Source organism: Stegostoma tigrinum, chromosome 6, assembly GCF_030684315.1.
Source record: "Stegostoma tigrinum isolate sSteTig4 chromosome 6, sSteTig4.hap1, whole genome shotgun sequence".
NCBI lineage: Eukaryota > Metazoa > Chordata > Chondrichthyes > Orectolobiformes > Stegostomatidae > Stegostoma > Stegostoma tigrinum.
This window is the reverse complement of record NC_081359.1, coordinates 69,833,529-69,856,626: the sequence shown is the minus strand read 5'-3', so window position 1 is coordinate 69,856,626 and position 23,098 is coordinate 69,833,529. Positions and strand designations below refer to the sequence as shown.

Sequence of the window (23,098 nt, the reverse complement as noted above, 5' to 3'; positions counted from 1 at the left end):
TCAGCTCCTCAGTCTCTCAGGTCCTTCCATACAACTATTTCCCTTTATAGCTACACAATGAGTTAGTTAATTAATTAGCCCTAATGACTTGTTTAACTGGTTGCAATATTAACATAACAAATTGTCAAAGAAATAAGTAAAAGTAAATTGCTGTTTCATGACAGCTTTTACCTTCCCCAGTCACAATTACATTGACCAAATAGAAAGACTCTAACTTAAGTAATGTGACAGTGTCCTGGTGCAAACAATCTAGGTAAGTTTCCTCCTGTGTGATCTGTCGCATCGTTCGTTGTTCAGCTTCCGGCGCACGAACTCTGCGCTGAAGTTGCTCGAGTGTCACACATCTATTGCGGTCTTGGAATTCCCACAGGCTGCGACTTTGACTTATCACCTCCATTGCCATCTTTAATGAATTTTAATTTTTTAATGTATTATGCACTCATTCATGTTGCCTTTATATGTTTCATTAACTTTGCCACTAATCTGTACACTTAAAATAGCAAAGACCTTAACCACTCACCAAACAACTAGCTCCTTCCTGTGTAGTAGAGCAGCAACCAAGTCCAGTCAACCATCGCAGATTTATTTTTGATTGCTTGTTTTGGAGTCTTCACATTGCCTGCTTCTCTCATTGATGCTGACTACTTGCGTTGGGGCTTCACCTTACCTGCTGTTCTCCAGTACATCGTTGACCATATCCTGCTCACACAAAGAACTGGAGAAAATCACTAATTTTGCTTCCAGTTTGCACCTTTCTCTTACCTTCTAATGGTTGACTTATTCTAGGGATGAAAGCATTATCTTGTGAAGAAAAGTGGAACAGGTTGGGAGTGTACTTACTGAAGTTGAGAACTGGATATAACGATATCAAGAGGATGTCACTACTTGCAGAGAGACTGAAACCAAAGGACATAGTTTCAGAATAAGTGGTCTCCCTTTTCAAACAGAGATAAGGAGAAATTCTTTCTGTCAGAGGGCCATTATGATGTGGAATTGCCTTCTTCAGAAGGTATTACAGGCTGGATCTTCAAATAAGTACAAGGATGAGTTAGATTTTTGAGAGACAAGTGAATCCAAGGTATTGGAATGCGCTTATTCAGCCATGACCTTATTTAATGGTGAAGTAGACTTTAAGGGTTTAAAGGGCTCATTCCTGCTCTAAACCCTGTATCCTTTGTTCCTACTGTCCATCTTCAATACTTCCCTTTCCTTTCTTGACTTGTCTGTTTCTGTTCCTGGAGTAAGTTATCTACTAATGTTTGTTCTCCTAACTGTTCAAGGTAAAGCAGCGATTTACTTATGCTTCTTTCAATTTCATATGTTACTGACAGTGTGGTCTCCTTTACGCGGGGGGAGACCAAACGCAGATTTGATGACTGCAGCGCTCAAACAAGCTTCCAGCTGCTTTCCATTTTAATTGGACTTTAATTTGCTGATAACTTGAACGTTAATGATTTTTTGGCAGCACTTAGATCACACTGAGAAGATTTTTATTCTTCAAAGGTAATTTAACAGTGCTGTAGCATAACTAATTCACATTTTTTTCAATAGCAAGGATTTGAATTCTAGTAAAGCATTCAAAGTGTGACTTGTAGAGAGTAATGAGTAACAAGATAGAGAAATAAGAAACTCTTCTTCTTGAATGTTGGTTAATGTTAAAGTATATTTAAAAATAAACACTTGCAGTTCTCTAAGCAACAAACAGACTTTTGTGATTTCTGAATTTTCTTATGTCTCTTAAATTTGATTTTGAGTTGTAAGTGTCACTGGCTAGCCCTGCATTTATTCACTATCCCTAATCGCTGCTACTTTCTCAAGCACATTTAGGACTGGCTAATAAATGCTGACCTAGCTAATGATCCTTGGGACCCATCCCAAGAAAGAAACCACTAGGTGCTTCAGTTCAGTTCTATGGCACTAGCAACCTTGCTTTCTCAACAATCAATTTTAGCAGACTACCACAATGTGAAACATTGCAACTGATTCTGTTTAGGTTTTTCTCAGCCAGAGGAGTGCTGAAGTGAACAAGTGAGACAGACACTTGTGTTTGGACTTTCCTAACCTTTAGGGCTCATAATTCTGAGAAATCAAACACGATTATGAATTAACAGCTGAATAATGATTTTATGCACCTTTTACAAAGCCAATTTAATTTTATTTTATCGAGAAGATTGCTTGTTTCCTGATTCCTTGACCTGTGGATCAGTCTTTGCAATGCTAACTTTAAAGATTTTGTCAAGATCTGTTCATGCAGAATTCTCATAAAATAATCTGTTGAAAATTTAATAATTGAAAATATTAAGTTAGTCTTCGATCTTTGTTAATGTGCATACATGTGAACACATGCGAGAAAACATTGTCATAACATTAATATGAAATTAAAAGAAATTCCCTTGCCTGTTGAAGCTTTCTTAATTTTAATTGTTTTCAGTCAAAAGTTAATTTTCTCTCGTAAATATTAATGAATACATCTGCTTCTCCATTTCCCAGTGGATTTTTCCAAGATTTTTATCAAAATTGACTTTACTAATGTTGCTATGAAACTGAGAAATTATCATCATAAAATGTAATTGCAAATAATCTAAATGAAGAAGACCTCGAGGCAGGTGAAATCGTCAGTCTTCAGTTTCAGGTCAACATTATGACAATGTGTGTACTCTTGTGTTCAGATGTATAAGCATAAATACATTAATTGGAGACTAATTCTTTTCGTCACAGAGAGAGAAGTAGTTTATATTTGATTATTCAATCAAATGCTTTCTGAATAATTGAAATTAAGTAGTGAAATTATGGAACATTGAGAAAGGAAGTTTAAGAGATCATGTAATACATAAGATCCCTGACTTTTCCTTTGTTGGAATGAAAACTTTAAGTTGGTTGTAGGTAGTTTGGATAATGTCTTCTTTCTTTTGCAGTATTACCTTTCACTCGACTTCCAGTCTCCGTATCTGGTTAAGTTTACCTTCAGTTTTAGTAATCTATGTGATTGAGGTAAATCCAGAGCAGATTACATCAGGTGTCTTCCTTTAAAGTGAGCCATGATTAATTGTCTGTTGTTAGGTAGACCAAGCAAATTAATATAAACCAAATATAAAACACATAGATTCCAGTGAAAGCTGAGTAAAATAAAAAGTACAAGTTTGAAAACAATATATGGACCAGTGTCTGAATTGTTCGTGGAGAGTAAATGGTGTTATGATTGTTGCAGTGGAGGTTACTAGTAGCATTGACATTAGTAATTCAACAGTTGAGACAAGCACAAGAATTCCTAGAAGCATGGCACTCCACGAAGCATGCTATTAATAAACACATTGAACTCGACCCCATATACATTCCACTACGGAGGGAACCCGGAAGTGAGGCAATCCATCGCAACGGACCCCAGAGTTTAAAAACTAGGCGGGAAAGCACGCCGATGCTGCTTCAGAGGTTGCACTGAGGATGTTAACAAGCACAGTAACTAAACGGTTGCAGAACAAAAACCAGCTCAGCGAGCCAACCAACCTCAACAGTTGATTTCAAAATTCTTAATATTGCAGGTAGTTGAGTTCTGTTTTTTTTTAAAGTTTGGCTATGTCTAAATTCCGATAATCACGGTGAGAACAAGTCCTTTCGTTGTTCTGTTTCCTTTTGTCAGGATCACTAGCTAGCTGATTTCTAGCACTTGCGAGTGCAAGAGTTGCAGTGGTGCATCCACAAGGTGAGAACCAAGTCAATGGCACACTAAACAATGTGGTCGTTATTGTAGATTAATACCAAGCAGGCAATGAGGGAATGTGTGATTGCGAGGCAGTTTGGAAAGTCTGGACAAGTAAAGCAGTACTCTTCTGAGTCTATTTCACCTACTGTTTGATTTTCCATTTTGAATACTAGTGAGGGCTGTGGCTCATCAAATGATGTAGTAAGAGACAAGCTGGTGATACTGCAGCTGGTTCACCCTGCACAATTTTGAGTAAAGAATGGAAGGGCAAATCTGTGTGGAGATTCAATAGTTTGGGGAATAGTCGCTTTTATGATCATAGATATGGCTCTAACAAGGTATGTTGCTGCCCTGATGCCAAGCTGAAAGATGTCGCAGAGGTGCTGTTTGGCTATCTTCTTGGAGAGGGTGAAGAGCCAGAGATTATGGTGCAGATTTTTTGCAAATAATTCCATGGCACACCAACTATAATTAGCTGAATTGATTACTCATTAATATCACATCTACCTGCATTCACAATTGTTACGACGTTATAAGAGAGATTTGCAGCATCGTACATACAACAAGCGAAGAAGGATAAAAAGCATTTATGTTTCAGATCCACTAACAAAAATACTATGTCTTCAACCATGAGCACCGGCACAGTTTCAAAATCTGCTCAACTCAACTATTTCTTACCATTCGTGAACATTAGATCAGAGCAAAAAGCAAAATAGAGAGAATTGCAGTTTACCAGATTAGTTGGAAATTGAACCTGCCAGCTTTTTGATCTAGAAGGAATTGATGAGAGGGCCACCTGCCAATCTTGCTGCACTGACAGGCGCTGTCAGAAGTGTCAGCTTGCGTTGCTGTTAAAGCTTGCGTGTGTGCAGCCAATATGGGTGCATAGTGTCAGCAGATACTTTCTTCAATAATAGACACTGAGGCTGTGGAGAATATTGGCAGCTCGGACAATGTCTCAACATCCGGGTAAAGCGGCACTGCTTCCTGAAAATTTTGTGACATGCTTCTCACCTATCATTGTACACCACTTGAAAACCATTGGTGTGGGGCATGGTGTAAATCACAAAAATTGAAGTTCATGTAACATGAGAATACAGTAATCTCTAGATGATTTCACTTACATTTAGATTGCATAAATCTAATGAGCTGCTTTGCTGCGGAGGATGTATTCAGGATTGTTTATTGGAGCCGTCTATTAAAGTACCACTAAGGCATAGGCTATTTTTGATCTTGTATTATACAATGAGAAAGGTCTAATTAGTAATCTTACTGTGGAAAAAAAAACTTCTAGTATAATACCAATAGAATGATAGAATTGTCTATAAAGTTTGACAAAGAAGTAGTTCAGTCTGGAACTGAGAGGAAGAAAGTGGCTGTGAGGGATTAAAAAAATATGATAAGGATTGATAGTAGGTAGACTATTTAATTAATCACTGTTTGATGTTGAAAAACACGCTGTTATAAGGCAAAATCATCCAACAGGAAAAGTGAGGGGAGTCACTGCTCGCCAGGAAAGTTTAAGATAGTATTGGATCACATGAGGATCTTACAAAGTTGCCAAAAGAAATTGAAAGTCTGAAGATTGGAAGAATTTTAGAATTCAGCAAAATAGGAACAAGAAATTTCGAGGAATAAGACAGGCTAGAATGTCACTGTAAAACAGAAAGAAGCTTAAAAACAGATTGTAAAAGCATCTGTGGGTAGGCAAATGGTAAAGAATTAACAAAAGACGAACGTGGGTCCACGATAGGCAGAGTCTGGAGAATTTATAATAGAAAATAAGAAGTGCCCCAGAAGCTAAATAAGTACTTTGTGCCAGACTTCATAGGAAGATACAAGAAACGTTCCTAAAATAATAAACACACAATGGTCCAATGTAAGTGTCAAACGGAAAGGAATTAGTATTAGGAAGAAAGTAGGAGAAAAATCTGATTTGTCTGACGTTTGAAAAATTCCCGTGAACTGTTGACTTGTACTCTAGACTACTAAAAGAGATAACTACAGAGATAGTGGATATATTGTAATGATCTTTCAATATTCTGTTAATATTCCAGTAGTATTTGTAAATTGGAAAGATGCAAATGTAAAATCACTGCTTAAGAAAGAAAGAAGGGAGAAAAACCATGGAACTAATTACCTATTAACCTGATACTAGTGGATTAGAAAATACTAGAACTATTATGAAGGATGGGATTATTGGATATTTAGGAAATAATTGTCTCTAGTTAGAGTTAACATGGATTAGTGAGGAGGAAATCATGTTTCACAAACCTGAGAAGAGTTTTTTTTTGAGGAGGTTACTAGCAGGTTCAAAAAGATGTGGTGTTTTTGGATGTTCAGAACACTTTTGAGAACATCTCATACTGGAGGTTGGTAAAGAAAATTAAAGCACATAGGACTAGGGCTAATATTCAATCATAGATTGAAAATTAGTTGACGGTTGGAGTAGAGATTGGAATATATGGGTCATTTTCAGGATGGTGTTGTGTGGCTAGTTGGTTATCACAAGGGTTAGTGCCTGGACCTCAGCTGTTCATAATCTATATCCAAATGATACAAAACTTGATTGGAATGTGACTTCTGAGAATGATGCAAAGAGGCTTCTGGGGTATTTGGACATGCTGAGAGAGTAGGTATGAGCATGGTAGATGAAATGTGTTTGGATAAGTGTGAGGTTATTCATTTTGGCACAAGAAATGAAGTGCAGATTAACTTTTAATTTTTAAAGTTCGTTTAATGGACATGGGCTTCAGTGGTTGGACCAGTATTTACTACCATCTCTAATTGTTCTTGTAAAGATGGTGGTGAGCCGCTGCCTTGAACCACAGTAATCCAATTTTATAAGCTCATACAGAGCAACTTCTAGGATTTAGACAAGGAAATGGTGATATTTCCAAGCCAGGATGCTGAGTTGCTTGAAGGGAACTTGCATGTGATGGTGCTTCCATGAATCTGCTGCCTTTGTCCTTCTAGATGGAAGTGGTCATGGGTTTGGAAGATGCTGTCAAAGGATCTTTGATACATTGCATCTTGTAGATCTTTACCACTTGAAATTATCAATGAAAGCATTTGTAACAACTTGAAATAATATACTTTAATATAGGGAAAAGGCACTTAGCAAGATCATTATTAAAGAAAACTTGGCATTGAACCAGATGGAACTGGTTGGATGAAGTTAGAGATAGGAAGAGATAAGGCCAAGGAGGGGGTTTGAAAACTGAAATAAGAATTTTAAAATCAAAGTGTACAGTTTGGATGCCATTATAGGCCAGTAAGCAGTAAATCAGTAAAGATGATGGATGGACAAGACACGATGTATAGTAGCACATGGACAGTGATGTTCAGCAACATCTTGGAGGACAGTATGTGTTTGGCCAGCCAGGTATGTTTTCATAGAATCAGTGCAGTGTGGAAACAGACCATTTGGCCGAACAAGTCCACACCGGCTCTCCGAAAAGCATCCCAACCAGATTCACTTCCCTACCCTGTCGCTGAAACCCTGCATTTACAATGGCTGATCCACCTAACTTACACACCCCTGGACACTATAGGCAATTTAGCATGGCCAGTCCACCTAACCTACACATCTTTGGACTTTCAGAGGAAACCAGAGCACCTGGCGGAAATCCGTACTAAGAAGGTGGAAATAGGTGCTCTTAACAAAACTAAAGATCACATAATCAGAAGCACAATGTAATACCGAGGTTGCATCAGTCTTGTTCAACGTCAGACAGTTGCCATGAGATTAATAGAGTTACTCCTGATATTGGGTTAGCTGTAAAAGTATAATAGTGTTGTATCAATAAAGAGATTGATATTTTGTGATTGAAATCGAAAACGCTTGCACCAGTCATTGAAAGCCTTTTGGCCCATTGTGCCTGTGTTGACTCTGCAAGAGCAGTTCTGCTAATCCCCTTACCCTATTTTTATCCAGCAATTTTGCAAGTATCTTCTGTTCAGTTAATTGTAGCACTTGCTTTTAAAAAAACTGGATTGAACCTGTCTCCATCACAGAATCGGGCATTATATGCCAGGTTGTAAAAATTAACTGCTTAAAAAGTTATATTCCTCCTGTCAATTCCTATTTTATTGGCAGATAATTTAAATTATTGCCTTTTGGCCTTGACCCTTCCACCAACAGGAACGACTTTTCCCTATTTGCTCTGTGCAGATCCCTCATCACTCTGAACGCCTCTTTGTAATCTCTAATTAGTCTTCTCTTTTGTAGTAACAACTGGGCCAGCTTCTCCAGTCTATCCATATAACTTATATCATTCATCCTGGAACCATTCTGGTAAATCCTTTCTGCATGCTCTCGTATGACCATGCATAGTATTCTAGTTTAGGCCAGGAAAGTGTTTATTAAGGTTCATCATAACTTTAGGACTTTTGTAGTCTATGCATCGATTAATAAAAGCCAGGATCCTGCACACTTTGTTAACCTCTTTCTCAATCTGCTGTATATTCTTCAAATGATTAGTGTATATAACTCCCGAGGTCCATCTGCTCTGACCTCCTTTCTAATTGCATCTTTTATATTTCCTCTCCTTGTTCATCCTAATAAAATGTATCACTTTGTACTTTTGCTTTATTAAACATCACCAGGCACGGCTGCCTATTTATCGTCTGTCTGTGGCTTTTTGATGTCAGTCATGATCCTCTCATTCCCTAACAGTTCCAAGCTTATGCCAACTGCACATTTTGAAATTGTCACCTGAGCTGTGAAGACCAAGTCACTAACATAGATCAAGAGAAAGCCAGGGTCCCAATACCAACCTTTAGAGAACCCCAGTCTATGGTATCCTCTAGGAAAAATTTCCATTATTCTTTGCCCCCTGTCACACAACCAACTTCTGAGTCAATCTGCCACATTCACATTGTTCCATGGACATTGTTGACAAGCTTGTTATGTGGAACTATTTCAAAAGCCTTTGAAAATCTATATGCATCTGAATCACATTACCATTAAAGCTCTCTGTTACCTTAACCAAATGCTAAATGAGACTAGTTGAACATAATTTTCTTTTATTAATTCATGAACATCACTGGTTAGGCCAGAACTTTTCGACAAACTTTAGATGCATTTGAGAAGATGTAGTGAACTGCCTTCTTGAACCACTGCAATCTATTTGGTGCAGATATCCCATAATACTGTAATGGGGGGAATTTCAAGACTTAGGCTCAATGACACTGAAGAAAAGACAATATATTTCAAGCCAGCATGGCGACTGGCATGGAAAGAAACTTGCAGCTGATGGTATTCCCCTGTATCTGCTGGCCTTATCCATCTAGATAGCATTAGTCATGGGTTTGAAAGATGTTGTCCAAGGAACCTTGGTGAATTTCAGCAGTGCATCTTGTAAATGACACTGCTGCTACTGTGCATTGGTGTTGGAGGGTGCTTTGTCCTGAATGGTGTCAAGCTTTTTGAGTGTTGTTGGAATTACACTCATCTAGACAAGTGGGGAGTGTTCCATCACACTCGTTAATTGTGCCTTGTAGATGGTGGATAGGCTTTGGGGATTCAGGAGGTAGGTTACCTGCTGCAGGATTCTTAGCCTGTAATGTGTTCTTGTAGCCACAGTACTCATATAACTAGTTCATTTTAGCTTTTGTTAATGCTAGCTGCCAGAATGTTGATAGTGGATTACTTGGCATTAAATATTGAGGGGAGATGGTTAGAAACTCTCTAGGTGTGATTTCACTGAAGCACAAGTGCATAATGCTGCAGGTTGAAGTTACTGCAACAAAGAAATAAAAAAAAATCAATTATATTTACATACACAAAGAGTTCAAAATATGTAGTAAAATACAATCCCATCGAATCCCTACAGCATTCCTTTATAGTATTCACAGCAGAGAACTCTACAGTATTATGTACCATATTCGCTAGTAAAACTTGTCCAAGGGCAACAAAACCCCATTCCTCTCCAGAAGGCCTGTGTTTTTAAATTCATCACCATGGCGATGGAAATATCACCAAATCCTTTGTAAACAATGACCAAACCCTCATGCCTCTATTCAAAATCCAAATATCCAGAATGCATAATATTGTAATATATAAATCACTGATCTTGCATCACAGTAGTCTAATGGGACATTAATTAGCCAGGTTGAATTTGTGCTTTTTGTGAACAGGGCCTAACTAACACCAATGTGGTAGCCTGGTCAGGAATATGGCTAATTCTGAAGCACAAGTCTTTAGTATTGCTGTTAAAATGTTGTCAAAGTCCATTGTTGTATCTGTTGCCTTTGTCGATTTCATAATATCACATGGAGTGCGACACAGTTGGGATGTGGTACTGGCAACCACAGGGAAGTCAAAATGGCCTGTCTACTTGGCTAATTTGGTCGAAACTAGATGCAACTGCTTCACTCTTGTCTTTTGCATTGATGTGCTGAGCTTCCTCTTCACTTGAGTTTAGAGTGTTTGTGGAGGCACTACCTCCTGTCAGTTAAATTTTGTGTTACAACTGGAACAAATGTTTTGGACATCAGTAGATGAGCAGTAATCATTGTGAATTCATATAGCTCGTTATGTCAGAAAGCCCCAAAATGGCCTCTAATGATTAAAGTTTGTGTGTTTGAGAAAAATCCTGTGTGATTGTTGTTCTACAAACAGCAATTTATTTGGTGAATGTAAATCTCTGGAGCCAAGCAGTTCCCTCATTTGCTGATCTTAAAGCAATTGGTCATTACTTAATCTGCTGAGCAGACCTTCCTTGGTTATGTGCAGTATAGCTTTGTGTCTCTTCAGAAGTGCATTAGAGATTTGTACTGAAGTCTCAGTGGTGGAAGTAGCACTGGCTCCCTGGCTTGTCTTTAAGCACTTTAGTAAGAACCACTCTCTCAGCTCTGTGGTAGCTCAAGCCTGCTGTTCAATGGAATGGGGTTTGTCAGAAGGAACTTCTGAGTGACTTACTGGACGCCTGCTGCCAGATCTTACTTAGAAGGGTTCCCCCAAGTAGTTAGCTGTTGCATTAAATGCTTTGACTCACAGTGCTATTCCCCTCATCCTGAACAGCACTGTGCTGTCTACATCAGATCCAGTATTGCCCATGCAGCTGCCCTGTGTTCCACCATGTTCTGTGATAAATGACAATTAAGTAAACAAACAGAAAATCATTGGTAAATGCTGCCATGGCATGTTTTCACATGCTTTGATTTGCTTCAATATTTAACCCTATGTAGTTTGCCACTTACAATCCAAAACATGTTCACATTTGTGAATTAAAAACCTCCTAAGATTTTGATCCTGGTACTACATTGGATTTGGTCAAAGCTGGGTAAAAGATGAATTTGTTCTATTCTTTTAGAAACATGATTGACAAGCTGAACGCTCAGCATTGTTGATGGTTAACTAACAAAGTTGTCATTCTTTAAACAGGAACATTCTGTTAAATTAAAGAAGAAAAAAGGGAAAAAAGCGAAGAAAAGCAAAAAAGAAAAGAAAAAGAAAAAACTGAAGGAAAAGTCCGATCAGCTCAGTGAAAGCTCTTCTGTATGTATCAACTTTAAAAACTTGCTGTAAGATGCTCCATATTTATATCTTATTTAAATGTAATGGTCTGTTTTAAATGGAAAGGAACACTTGAGTTACGTTTGAATAATTGTGAGGGTGTTGCTTATTTTCTGGTAACAGCTTTACCCTGATTGCCAGTATAGACAATTGCAGAGGTATATTGAAGAGGTAAGAAGATGAGATACCCCTTCTATGCTGGCATTGGTTAGAACACATGTGAATGAATGTCACTTAGCCCTTGAAATACTGTGCCTCAATAATATATATTTACCTGTATTTCAGTGGAATACCATTATTCTGCAGATTTGCATCCTATGAGTCTGATACAAAATCGGTGATGTTGAAAATTTAAGCTGGGAGTCTGCAATTATAACTCAAATACTGAGCTGTTTGTGGATTTGGCTGGCAGGAAATTTGCGTGCTAAAGACAACAACATCTTGTGTTTTTAGAGCCTTCATGCCCCGTGTGCTTCACGGAAAAGTTAATCTCTTCAGGCGATATTAGGATGCGTAACCAAAGGTCTAGTCAAAGAAAAAGGTTTTAAGAAGTTTCTTAAAAAATAAAGTGAAGTTTTATTTGAGGATTAAGGTTAAGACCTAGAAAGCTGACAGTATGGCTGTCAGGGTGGGTGGAAGGAAGTGAGGAATGTGTTAAAAAATTAGGATTGGAGAAAAGCAGATTTTTTCGATAGTTACATGGCTGGAGGAGGTTACAAAGATTGGAAAGGACACTGTCGTGGACAGATTTACACATGGCAGTAAGAATTTTAGAATCAAGGTGTACTATTTTGTGGTTTACTTTGAATTTCAAAAAAAAAATTCCAAGGGCGGCACGCTGGCACAGTGGTTAGCAGAGCTCCCTCACAGTGCCAGGGTCCTGGGTTCCCTTGGGCGATTGTGCAAACTCCACGCATTCTTTCTCCCCGTGTGTGTGTGGATTTCCTCTGAGTGTTCTGATTTCCTGCCACAGTTCAAAGATGTGCAGGTTAGGTAGTTTGGCCATGGGAATTGCAGAGTTACAGGGATAGAGTAGAGGTTGGGTCTGGGTGGGATGCTCACCAGACGGTTGGTGTGGACTTGATGGGCTGAATGATCCATTTCTGCACTGAAGGGTTTCTATGATAATATGGTATGTAGACTTAATTGGCTGGGCAGCATTTATTGCCCATTGCTATTTCCCCTTGACAAAGGGCTGATATGCTGCCTTTTGAAATGTAGCAGGCTCATTTACAATACTGTTAGGGAGCTCTGGGATTTTGACCCAGTGACATTGAAGGGATGTATTTCTAAGTAATTGTAATGATGGCTTGGAGGGGAATTTACAGTTGGTGTTATCTGCTCTTTGTCTCCTTAATGTAAGTGTTGTAGGTTTAGAAGTTGATGTCTGTGGAGCCTTGGTGAATTTGTGCAATTTTATTTGTAAAACCCAAGTCAGTTACAATTATAGACTAAGTTTGAGATAGAAAGAGCTAATCTAAAAGCTTACTGCTCTAGGATAGTTACACATCTCAATTCCAGGTATCGGTGTGTTTTCACAAGTTTTACAGAGTTTATGAAGTTAATTATAACAAATGCAAAAGAAATTATACTTAAAGGCAGTGGTTTCAATTGATATGATTTGGGACCCCAGCTTGTGATACCAGTTGACTGGGCACACATCTGTTGTTCTCATCTGTTGACTCAAGTTCCCCTTTGTTGGTCTTCTCTTGTGTACCAAATCACTAAGAATCAATGCTTATTTTAACCCTCAATAGTCACCACCATGCATGATCAGAGACATCCTGACTTTTCATTGGCTTGCCTGTGCGTAGACAGTATGTGTGCTCATTTCCTAATTGTCTTAAATTAGTGTACATCTTTACATATCACAACATCCATTCTTTGATATGCCAGTGTTTACAAAGATCACCCCTTTTATGATAACTATCCCTATTAACTTACTAACTTGATAGATTTTTGTCATGATAATGTGACAATACCGCAATTTATGCACCTGCTGTGTAGTTTATATGAAGTTACCCCAGTTGATTTACTATCATCCCGAACTTCCCAACTGATGCGTTTAAGTGTTCTCCAGCATCTGTTAATATTGTTCATCTGCAAGAACCATATCTGTCTCTCAATAATTGTTGATATCTAAAACAAATTCACACTCCATAGAGCCATACAAAACTAATATACAGAGCCTGTATATTACAATGTAAGCAACTTTAAAACATAACCGAGTCAAAGTCTTTATCCTCAAAATACGTTTACATTTATTAGCCTAAGCGTGCATTAGCTTGAGCCATAAAACCTTTTGATCTTGGACATAAAGCAGTTCTTGCTCTCAGTGAGTGTTAACTGCAAATACATATAAAATAAATTAATTCCTTACATAATCAAATTAAAGTTATTAAATGTTGAAAAAGAACTCAAACCTCAAAGATGTCTCTGGATCAGGAACACAAGTGTGATGGGTGAAGGGAATGAATAATTGTTAGGGATATGCAGGAATGTAGAGTTGAGGTTAAAATCAGATTAGCTGTGATCTTAATGAATGGTGGAACAGGCTTGAAGGGCCAAGAGGCTTCAGCTATGCCTTGTTTCTATGGATTAATGTCAAAATGCAGAAGAACTTTAAGAGATAATGTGGTAGACTAAGTTTTATAACATGACATGAGAGGCTTTACCTGTGTAGTGTTTTAAATATTGCACTGGCCATTGTTTTGCAATAAATTTGTACAGTACGTTTTTAAAACCACATTATGATGACTTCAGAGATAATGGGAACTGCAGATGCTGGAGAATCCAAGATAATAAAATGTGAGGCTGGATGAACACAGCAGGCCAAGCAGCATCTCAGGAGCACAAAAGCTGACGTTTCGGGCCTAGACCCTTCATCAGAGAGGGGGATGGGGTGAGAGTTCTGGAATAAATAGGGAGAGAGGGGGCGGCGGACCGAAGATGGAGAGAAAAGAAGATAGGTGGAGAGAGTATAGGTGGGGAGGTAGGGAGGGGATAGGTCAGTCCAGGGAAGACAGACAGGTCAAGGAGGTGGCATGAGGTTAGTAGGTAGATGGGGTGCGGCTTGGGGGGGGAGGAAGGGATGGGTGAGAGGAAGAACAGGTTAGGGAGGCAGAGGCAGGTTGGACTGGTTTTGGGATGCAGTGGGTGGAGGGGAAGAGCTGGGGTGGTTGTGTGGTGCAGTGGGGGGAGGGGACGAACTGGGCTGGTTTAGGGATGCAGTTGGGGAAGGGGAGATTTTGAAACTGGTGAAGTCCACATTGATACCATTAGGCTGCAGGGTTCCCAGGCGGAATATGAGTTGCTGTTCCTGCAACCTACGGGTGGCATCATTGTGGCACTGCAGGATGCCCATGATGGACATGTCATCTAAAGAATGGGAGGGGGAGTGGAAATGGTTTGCGACTGGGAGTATACTGCATCCACTGTACCCGGTGTGGCTACCTCTACATTGGGGAAACCAAGCTGAGGCTTGGAGTCCGCTTTGCAGAACACCTCCGCTCAGTTCGCAACAAACAACTGCACCTCCCAGTCTCAAACCATTTCCACTCCCCCTCCCATTCTTTAGATGACATGTCCATCATGGGCCTCCTGCAGTGCCACAATGATGCCACCCGTAGGTTGCAGGAACAGCAACTCATATTCCGCCTGGGAACCCTGCAGCCTAATGGTATCAATGTGGACTTCACCAGTTTGAAAATCTCCCCTTCCCCAACTGCATCCCTAAACCAGCCCAGTTCGTCCCCTCCCCCCACTGCATCCCAAAACCAGTCCAACCTGTCTCTGCCTCCCTAACCTGTTCTTCCTCTCACCCATCCCTTCCTCCCACCCCAAGCCGCACACCCATCTACCTACTAAGCTCATGCCACCTCCTTGACCTGTCCGTCTTCCCTGGACTGACCTATCCCCTCCCTACCTCCCCACCTATACTCTCTCCACCTATCTTCTTTTCTCTCCATCTTCAGTCCGCCTCCCCCTCTCTCCCTAATTATTCCAGAACTCTCACCCCATCCCCCTCTCTGATGAAGGGCCTAGGCCCGAAACGTCAGCTTTTGTGCTCCTGAGATGCTGCTTGGCCTGCTGTGTTCATCCAGCCTCACATTTTATTATGATGACTTAATGTTGATGATAATTTATAAACTAAAACCCAAGTCAATAAGCCCATGGATATTCTCACATCTGAACAAATAAAATTTAAGAAACCTACATGCATTGGTAGCTTTGTCAGATCTGCTGTAAAACTTTTTAAATTATTAATTACACTTTTTCATTTACTGTGACATTGAATAACTGAATTTTGTCATTTGAGTAACTCATACCATGAAATTCAATTGGATAGTCAGGTCCACTGCTGACCTTGGTTTTGTTTTTGAACAGGTAAGGCTTGAAGATGCTTATACATTTAAATGAGATTCAACTGGTTTCATTCTATTAAATCAGCTGCAATTTATATTTAATATATTTGCGGCAATGTTAAACAAATATCAATTTAGCAAATTCACAAATGGAAGATACAGAAAATCATGTATCCAAAGCAATGGCATTGAAATCAACAATTTTAGGCGTGCATTGCCTAGAAGTAATTGCCTCCTGGATTAACAAAAACAAACTTTGGGTGGCCTGGTGACACAATGGTTAGCGCTGCTATCTCTCAGCGCCTGGGGTTGATTCCAGCCTTGGGTGACTGTGTGGAGTTTGTATGTTCTCCCTCTGGCTGTGCAGGTTTCCTCCCATGGTCCAAAGTCGTGCAGATAAGGTGGATTGGCCATGTTAAATAGTGGCCCATAGTGTCCTGGGATGTGTGGGTTCGGTGGGTTAGCCATGATAAAAGCTCCATGAAGAATTATGGTGATCGGAGTGAGATGCTTTTTGCATACTCGGTGCAGACTCGATGGACAGAATGGCCTCTTTCTGTATTGTAAGGATTGCATAATTCTAAAATATTATTAATGTGCATTCAATATCCCTATCCAAAATTTGTTTATTGAGTAAATGCCTGATGTTGTTAATGTTTACTTTTGAATACTTAGTGCTTTTGAACTTTTATCTTGTTCTGTCTTAAATAGCATAAACACTGTTTTTAAATAATATTGTATTTGTTAATGCATCCAAACTAGAGATACATTTTAAAATTATTGTCAATAATAACCAGGGAAGCATGTCTTTTAAAAATAACTTTCTGAAATTGGAAGATTTTAAAATTGACAGAGTTATCTTGAATGTTTTGTCGTTAACTTGGTTTTGGTGAATTCTACAGTTTAGAAATTTAAGGTAAGGAAACAAGTTAGTAGTGCATTCAGTTTCTTGATATGGTAGGGATTTTCATTTCTTCGTTGAATGGTCAAGATTGCAGAAGGAAATCAAATGCACCAGTGTGTGAAATAATTGATCTTCCACCTTTGGTATACATGTAAGATACTCATGCAGCATTGAATTGATAAAGGTGAAATAGTTTGCTAATAGAAAATGTACAGTCACTAGGATTAATGCACATTTTAACTGTGAACTAGTCGTACATTATACTAGTTGGATTCCATGAAAACACTTGCCATTGTTTTTGAATGAATTTTACTTTAATGCTGCAGGATTCAGAGATGGAATGGGTTGAAGCGCCTACTGGTTCTGACGGTGGCAACAATGAAAAGCCTTGGAAAATCCAGGAGGAGCAATTAAGTTCTGCAAGTAAAACAGACACTGCTCAGGTATGAAAAGCCTTTCCAGGACTTCAGAATGTTACAATATGGAAACAATTCCATGAGAGGTATCTAATGTCCTTTATGGAAGGAAATCTGTTCTGACTTAGAGTCATAACAGTTGTACAGCATGGAAACAGACCCTTTGGTCCAACTTGTCCGTGCCAACTGGATGTCGTAGATTAGTCTAGTCCCATTTGCGAGCATTTGGTCCATGTACCCCTTCGCCCTTCCTATTCAGGTACCCATCCAGATGCCTTTTAAATATTATAATTGTATCAGCCTTCACCACTTCTTCTGGCAGTTCATTCCATGTGCGCACCACCATCTGCGTGGATAAAGTTACCGCTCAGGTCTCTTTTAAATCTTGCCCCTCTCACCTTAAGCCTATGCCCTCTAGTTTTGGACTGTTCTGACCCAGGAAAAAGACCATGGCTATTCACCCTATCTGTGCCTGTTATGATTTTATAAACTTCTATAAGGTCATCCCTCAGCTTCCGATGTCCCAGGAAAAACAGCCTCTGCCTATCCCACTTCTTCCTATAGCTCAAATCCTCCAGCATTGGCAACGACCTTGCAAATCTTTTCCGCACCATTTCAAGTTTAACAATATCTTTCCTATGGCACGGAGACCAGAGTTGAACATGGTATTCCAAAAGTAGCTTGACCAATGTCCACAACATGACATCCCAACTCCTATATTGAATGCACTGACCAATAAAGACAAGTGTATCAAATGCCACCTTCACTATCCCATTTACCTGTGACTCCACCTTCAGGGTGCTATGAACCTGTACCCCAAGGTCTTTTGTTCGGCAGCACCTCCCTAGGAACCTACCATGTAAATTTCCTGCCCTGATTTGCCTTCCCAAAATGTAACACTTCACAGTTATCGAAATTAAAACTCCATCTGTTATTCCTTAGCCCATCTAATCAAGGTCCCGTTGTAGTCTGAGATAACCTTCTACACCAGTTTTGGTGTCACCTGCGAATGTAATGATTGTTCCTCCTTCAGATGAAGCAATTTGTTTTGACTGCATGTAAACCTCTGAAAAGGCATAACAAGCCACTAATTTGTACCAAAACTACTACAAAAAACTTTCATTGAGTAGAACAAGATAGACCACCCAAGTTTAGAAATGATGAAGTTGTATTCATTCCAGTTAACTTGGAATAGGAAAACACATAACCAGGAGTGGGCTATTCTGAAAAGTCCTCCTCATAACATCTGAAGATCTGCAGTAAAATTGGGAGAGTTGCCTTTCAGAGGAGTCAAGTAATAGCCTGACCTAACCATATTCTAGTGAGTTTTGAGAAGATTTGTAGTTCATGCTGAGGTTCTGGATGTGAGTTTGCTCGCTGAGCTGGAAGGTTCGTTTTCAGACGTTTCGTCACCATTCTAGGTAACATCATCAGTGAGCCTCCGACGAAGCGCTGGTGTTATGTCCCGCCTTCTATTTATCTGGTTAGGTTTCCTTGGGTTGGTGATGTCATTTCCTGCATTGGTGATGACATCACCAACCCAAGGAAACCTAACCAGATAAATAGAAAGCGGGACATAACACCAGCGCTTCGTCGGAGGCTCACTGATGATGTTACCTAGAATGGTGACGAAATGTCTGAAAACGAACCTTCCAGCTCAGCGAGCAAACTCACATCTAACCATATTCTCTTCGAGGAATACGAGCTTATTTGAGCCATTTACCCTGCTCTGTTATTCTGATCATTTCCATTAAGAATATTTTCCTGTAGTGTCCCCATATTTCTTGGTATCTTTATTATCTAGAAATCTATCAATCTTTGTGCTGAACATGAATGGTAACCATCCCAAACACAGCAGAAAAGCAAGATGCTCACAGGAAGAAAGTTCTTGTAACAGTCTCTATCCTAAGTTTTTGACAGACTAGTAAACTGAAGGCAGACAAGTCAAGACAACTGCATCAAGGCAGCTCCAGAAGATGTAGGAACCGAAGTGAACCATTCAGGTGTATCAAGTCTACTCCACCATTCAATGAGAGCATGCCTAATATCATAATCCTCAACTTAATGTTCTTGTTTTTTTCAATTTAACCCTTGATTCCCTTACTGATTAAAAATCTGTCTGTCTCAGTCTTGAATATACTTAACCACTCAGCCTCATTCCAACAATATTCACGAAGCTTGAAACCATCTGTTTGATCAGCTAATCTATCAGGTTAACCATAACCCTTTGCACTGCCAGATCTCTCGGTATTCTGTTAAGCCATCCATAAGATGCACTATGGCAATTTATCAAGAATGCTTCAACAATCCCTCCCAACTAATGGGGTCCACTGCAGAGAATCCATCTTGTATTTATTTAATTTATTAACTAGTGTTTCTAACAAGACCAGCCTTTATTGCCCATTCCGATTGTTCTGGAGAAGGTGATGCTCCATCATTATGGTTTTTTTAATCTAACCGATTGGCTTACACAAGGCTAATTCAGAGGACAGGTAAGAGTCAATAAATTGATATTAGATGGGAGTCTCAAATCAGCCTGAATGGTTAAGGTCAGCAGATTTCCTTCCTTTTAAAGATATTAGATTTGGATTTTTGTACTGAACTGGTACCTCAGTGGGTCACTATTTCTGAAATTAACTTTTTATTTCCACTTTATTTAGTTAACTGAATATAAATTGTTTAGTTGAGATTTTGAACTCATTTTTCTGGACTGTTACTGCAGAACTGTAGATTACTTGTTCAACGTATAACTACTGTGCCCTCTAACTGGATACTGCTATTCTTGTGTTCCTGTTAGTATAATGCCATTGATCATCAAGGCTGAGGTTGGATTATCAAAGAATTTTGGCAGCAGGCCAAATGATCTTACAGGTTTGAAAATTATTGATGTTTGTATGGTCAAATTGGTTTGGATTAGCATGCTTTTGCTGACATAGCCATTGTCTTCAGGAGACTGTACATGCCTTGACTTAGGTGATTAATCATTTTATACTGTGTTATATCCTGCCATTATTTGCATACAACTAAATGAAGACTAAATTGACCCATTGTGCTTCTGGTACTGTGGCCAAACACTTCCCAATCTTTGCTTCAAGTTTGATTTGGACAAGTTTGCTGTTTGAATCCTTATGCCCCAGTTTCATGCTACAGGCAGCAATCGAGGCACTGACCTTCCTCTCTCCCCTAGTTTGCAGATGATGCAAAAATAGGGAGGAAGGCAAGTGGTGAGGATGGCACAGAAGTTATATAGACAGATTACATGAGTCAGCAAAAACTTGACGGAAGGAATACAATGAGTAAAAATGTGAGGTCATACACTTTGGAGAGTAGGAAAGCTGAATATTATTTAAATGGAGGAAACTCACAGATAACTGCTGCACAGAGGGATTTGGGAGTTTCAATGCATTAATCAGACAAAGTTAGCATAGAATTTCAGCAGGTAATAGGGAGGCAAATGGTTTTTCTTTTAAAGGAAATGGGCCAAAGGGAAGGAAAGTTATACTGGACGTTAATGATATCACACCTAGAATCCTGTGAATAGTTTTGCTCCCATTATTTAAGAAAAGATATACTGGCATTGGAGACAGTCTAGAGAAGGATCACCATCTTGATCCTGGGTATGAGGTAACTGTCTTACAAGGAGAGGTTGAGTAAGTCAGGCTCTACTTATTGGAATTTAGAAAAACAAGAGACAATTTTATTGAAACATAGAAGATTCTCAGAAGACTTGAAAGCGTTGATGTGGTAAAGTTGTTTCCCTTTGTGAGAACGTTTAGAACCAAAATCTGAAGGAATGTGCTCATCTGTTTAGGCAGAATTGAGAAGGAATTTCTTCCCTCAGTGCATAGTGTATCTGTGTCATTCTTGACTGGAGAAGCTGGATCGTTACATATATTCAAGGCTAAGATTGACAGATTTTTAATCTGGAAGGGAATAATCAAGTGTTTGAGAAGAAACGGCAGGACAATGGAATTGAGGATCATGAGATCAGCCATGATTTCATTGAGCAGAGCAGACTCCATTGTCCAAATGACCTACTTTTGCCCCTCTCACTCTCATCCCTCCCTCCCCCTGCTGTCTCGTCCCTCTCCCTGTTTCTCCCGTTTCTTTCTCTCTCTCTCTCTCTCTCTCTCTCTCTGTTCACCCGCTTTCCCTCTCCTCCTTCCTTGCCCCGTCTCTGCTTTTCCCTGTCCCACACCTCACCAACCCCCATTGTCTGATTCTCAGTCTCTCAGAAGACAACACCTGGTGAAAAAACAACTTGATGGAATAGCCATTCACTGGAAGCTCAAAAACATGTACACACTTTGCTGTTGCAAAGGATACAGAGCAACATTTAAATAACCGTACTTTTGAGTTAAAAACCAAACACCTCAAAGATGTAAATTGCATATTCTTTATTCTTCCTCTCCGTATGACATGCTCTCCTTTTTAAACTTGCTACCAGTGTTCGTGTGTGAGATTGATGTTGTATTTTCTTATTTTTCTTGGGGTTGGTAGTAATGAATTTTGCCTTTAAGAAAACTTTGTAAGTGACAGCTTCATTTTTCTCTAGTTTACCGCATTTTTGTTTGGCATGATTTATATCCATGCCAGAAATCAATCAAAATCTTTGTTATTGCTAACTGAAAGGGGGAGAAGAGAAGGTACCTAACTTACCACTCCTCACTTAAGCATAATTGTAGTAGCTGCATAAATTAAAAATTTTAAATGTATTTGTTCTATGCTAGAGGGAAGAATGGATGATGTTAGACTTCATGTCTTTAAAGACCGTTTCCACGGCAGCAATCAGGGCTGAAAAATTGAAGGAGAAAGAAATGGAACATGAAAAGGTGCAAGCTATGGAACAGGTAATATGAAAACATGAAAGTAAAAAAAATTAACATGAAATAATGTATTTAAGTAGTCAAGAAATTATAAGATACATTATTTTGCAAACTAGCAGTATTGTACTCTTTTTAATGTATTGTATTGTAGCAGCACGCACCATTTTACATAAGATTTTCTCGAGGGGCTTTTTGATGTTCTTAATTAATGTAGAAACAAGTATTCATGGTCATATAGTCAGAGTCTTTACAGCACAGCCTGTTGTGTCTGTGCTAGTCATCTGGCATCTATCTTTTCTAATCCCACTTTCAGGCAGTTGGGCTGCAGCCTTGTCTGCTATGGAATTTCAAGTGTAACACCCTTTTAGGCCGTGAGTACTGATACCTGCGACCAATATAGGTGTGTAACAAACTGAGGATGATATCATTTCACTGTGTTAGGACATGGATAGTCCAGCACAAGAGTACTGAAAGATTTTGTTTGGGTGACATTTCAGCTCTTTGTTATTCACATGCCAGGGAGCAAATTTTGCAAAGGTAAGACTTTGGAAATTCATTTTGTTTTGTTTGAGAATAGCAAAATATACAATTTTATCAAGACACCAATTTATTAGCTCACTTCCTATAGTAATGAACTTACTATAGCCTCTCTACTAGATTTTGTTATAAGAAAAAATACATTTTGCTCTGAATGATAAATATTTTCTTATTTTAAATTGAAACTAACCCACACTTACAAATATTCAGCATGAAGCGCATAATAGGCGAGTGAAATACTGCAGATGCTGGAAATCTGAAATATAATCAGAAAATGCTTGAAGTAGTCAAGTCAGAAAGCATTTGTGGAGAATTTGCCCGTTTACAAACAATCCCTTTCAAATGTTGACTTTCCCCTAGTCTCCCCAGATTTGGAGATTTTAACACTATGGAATTTGTTGTTTAAGGTGCTTCCTCTCTGTTGTACTTTAGGCCGGTAAGCAGTTGACTCAAGCTCCTTAGCCAGCCCTGGCATCCAGATTTTTGTACTTTAATAGGGGTCTGGCACTTTCACGAGAAGATGAGGTATCACTAAGATTTGACCACAATATCCAGAATAGATGATGGCTGTGAGATGTGAACCAACTTAGCATCATACCTGCTTCTTAAATCACTGGTGTTTTCTCTCCTACATTTGCTGTTGATTGCTCCCATTCACTAGTGAGCTTAATGCAGAGGTGAAGCTACCTGACATTGGACAAGCAGTTTCTTGCAGAATTAGTGAATTCCACTCACCTGTATTTTCAACACCAGTCCAATAGCCAGATCAAAACCCTTGATAGGCCACATGTTGGACAGTGTTATAGGATGAGCAGACAAATGGAATTTA

At 39.2% G+C, this 23,098-nt stretch overlaps 1 protein-coding gene across 2 annotated transcripts in view; it reads left to right on the top strand.

Annotated features, from left to right (window-relative positions):
* cwf19l2 (CWF19 like cell cycle control factor 2) overlaps positions 1–23,098 on the top strand; it is a 121,859-nt gene that overhangs the window by 7,290 nt on the left and 91,471 nt on the right. For both annotated transcript variants that reach the window (XM_059646630.1, XM_059646629.1), the window contains exons 3-5: positions 11,091–11,204; positions 16,817–16,933; positions 21,637–21,756. In XM_059646630.1, coding sequence (XP_059502613.1) covers positions 11,091–11,204; positions 16,817–16,933; positions 21,637–21,756 — 351 coding nt within the window. The remainder of the gene's footprint in view (positions 1–11,090; positions 11,205–16,816; positions 16,934–21,636; positions 21,757–23,098) is intronic.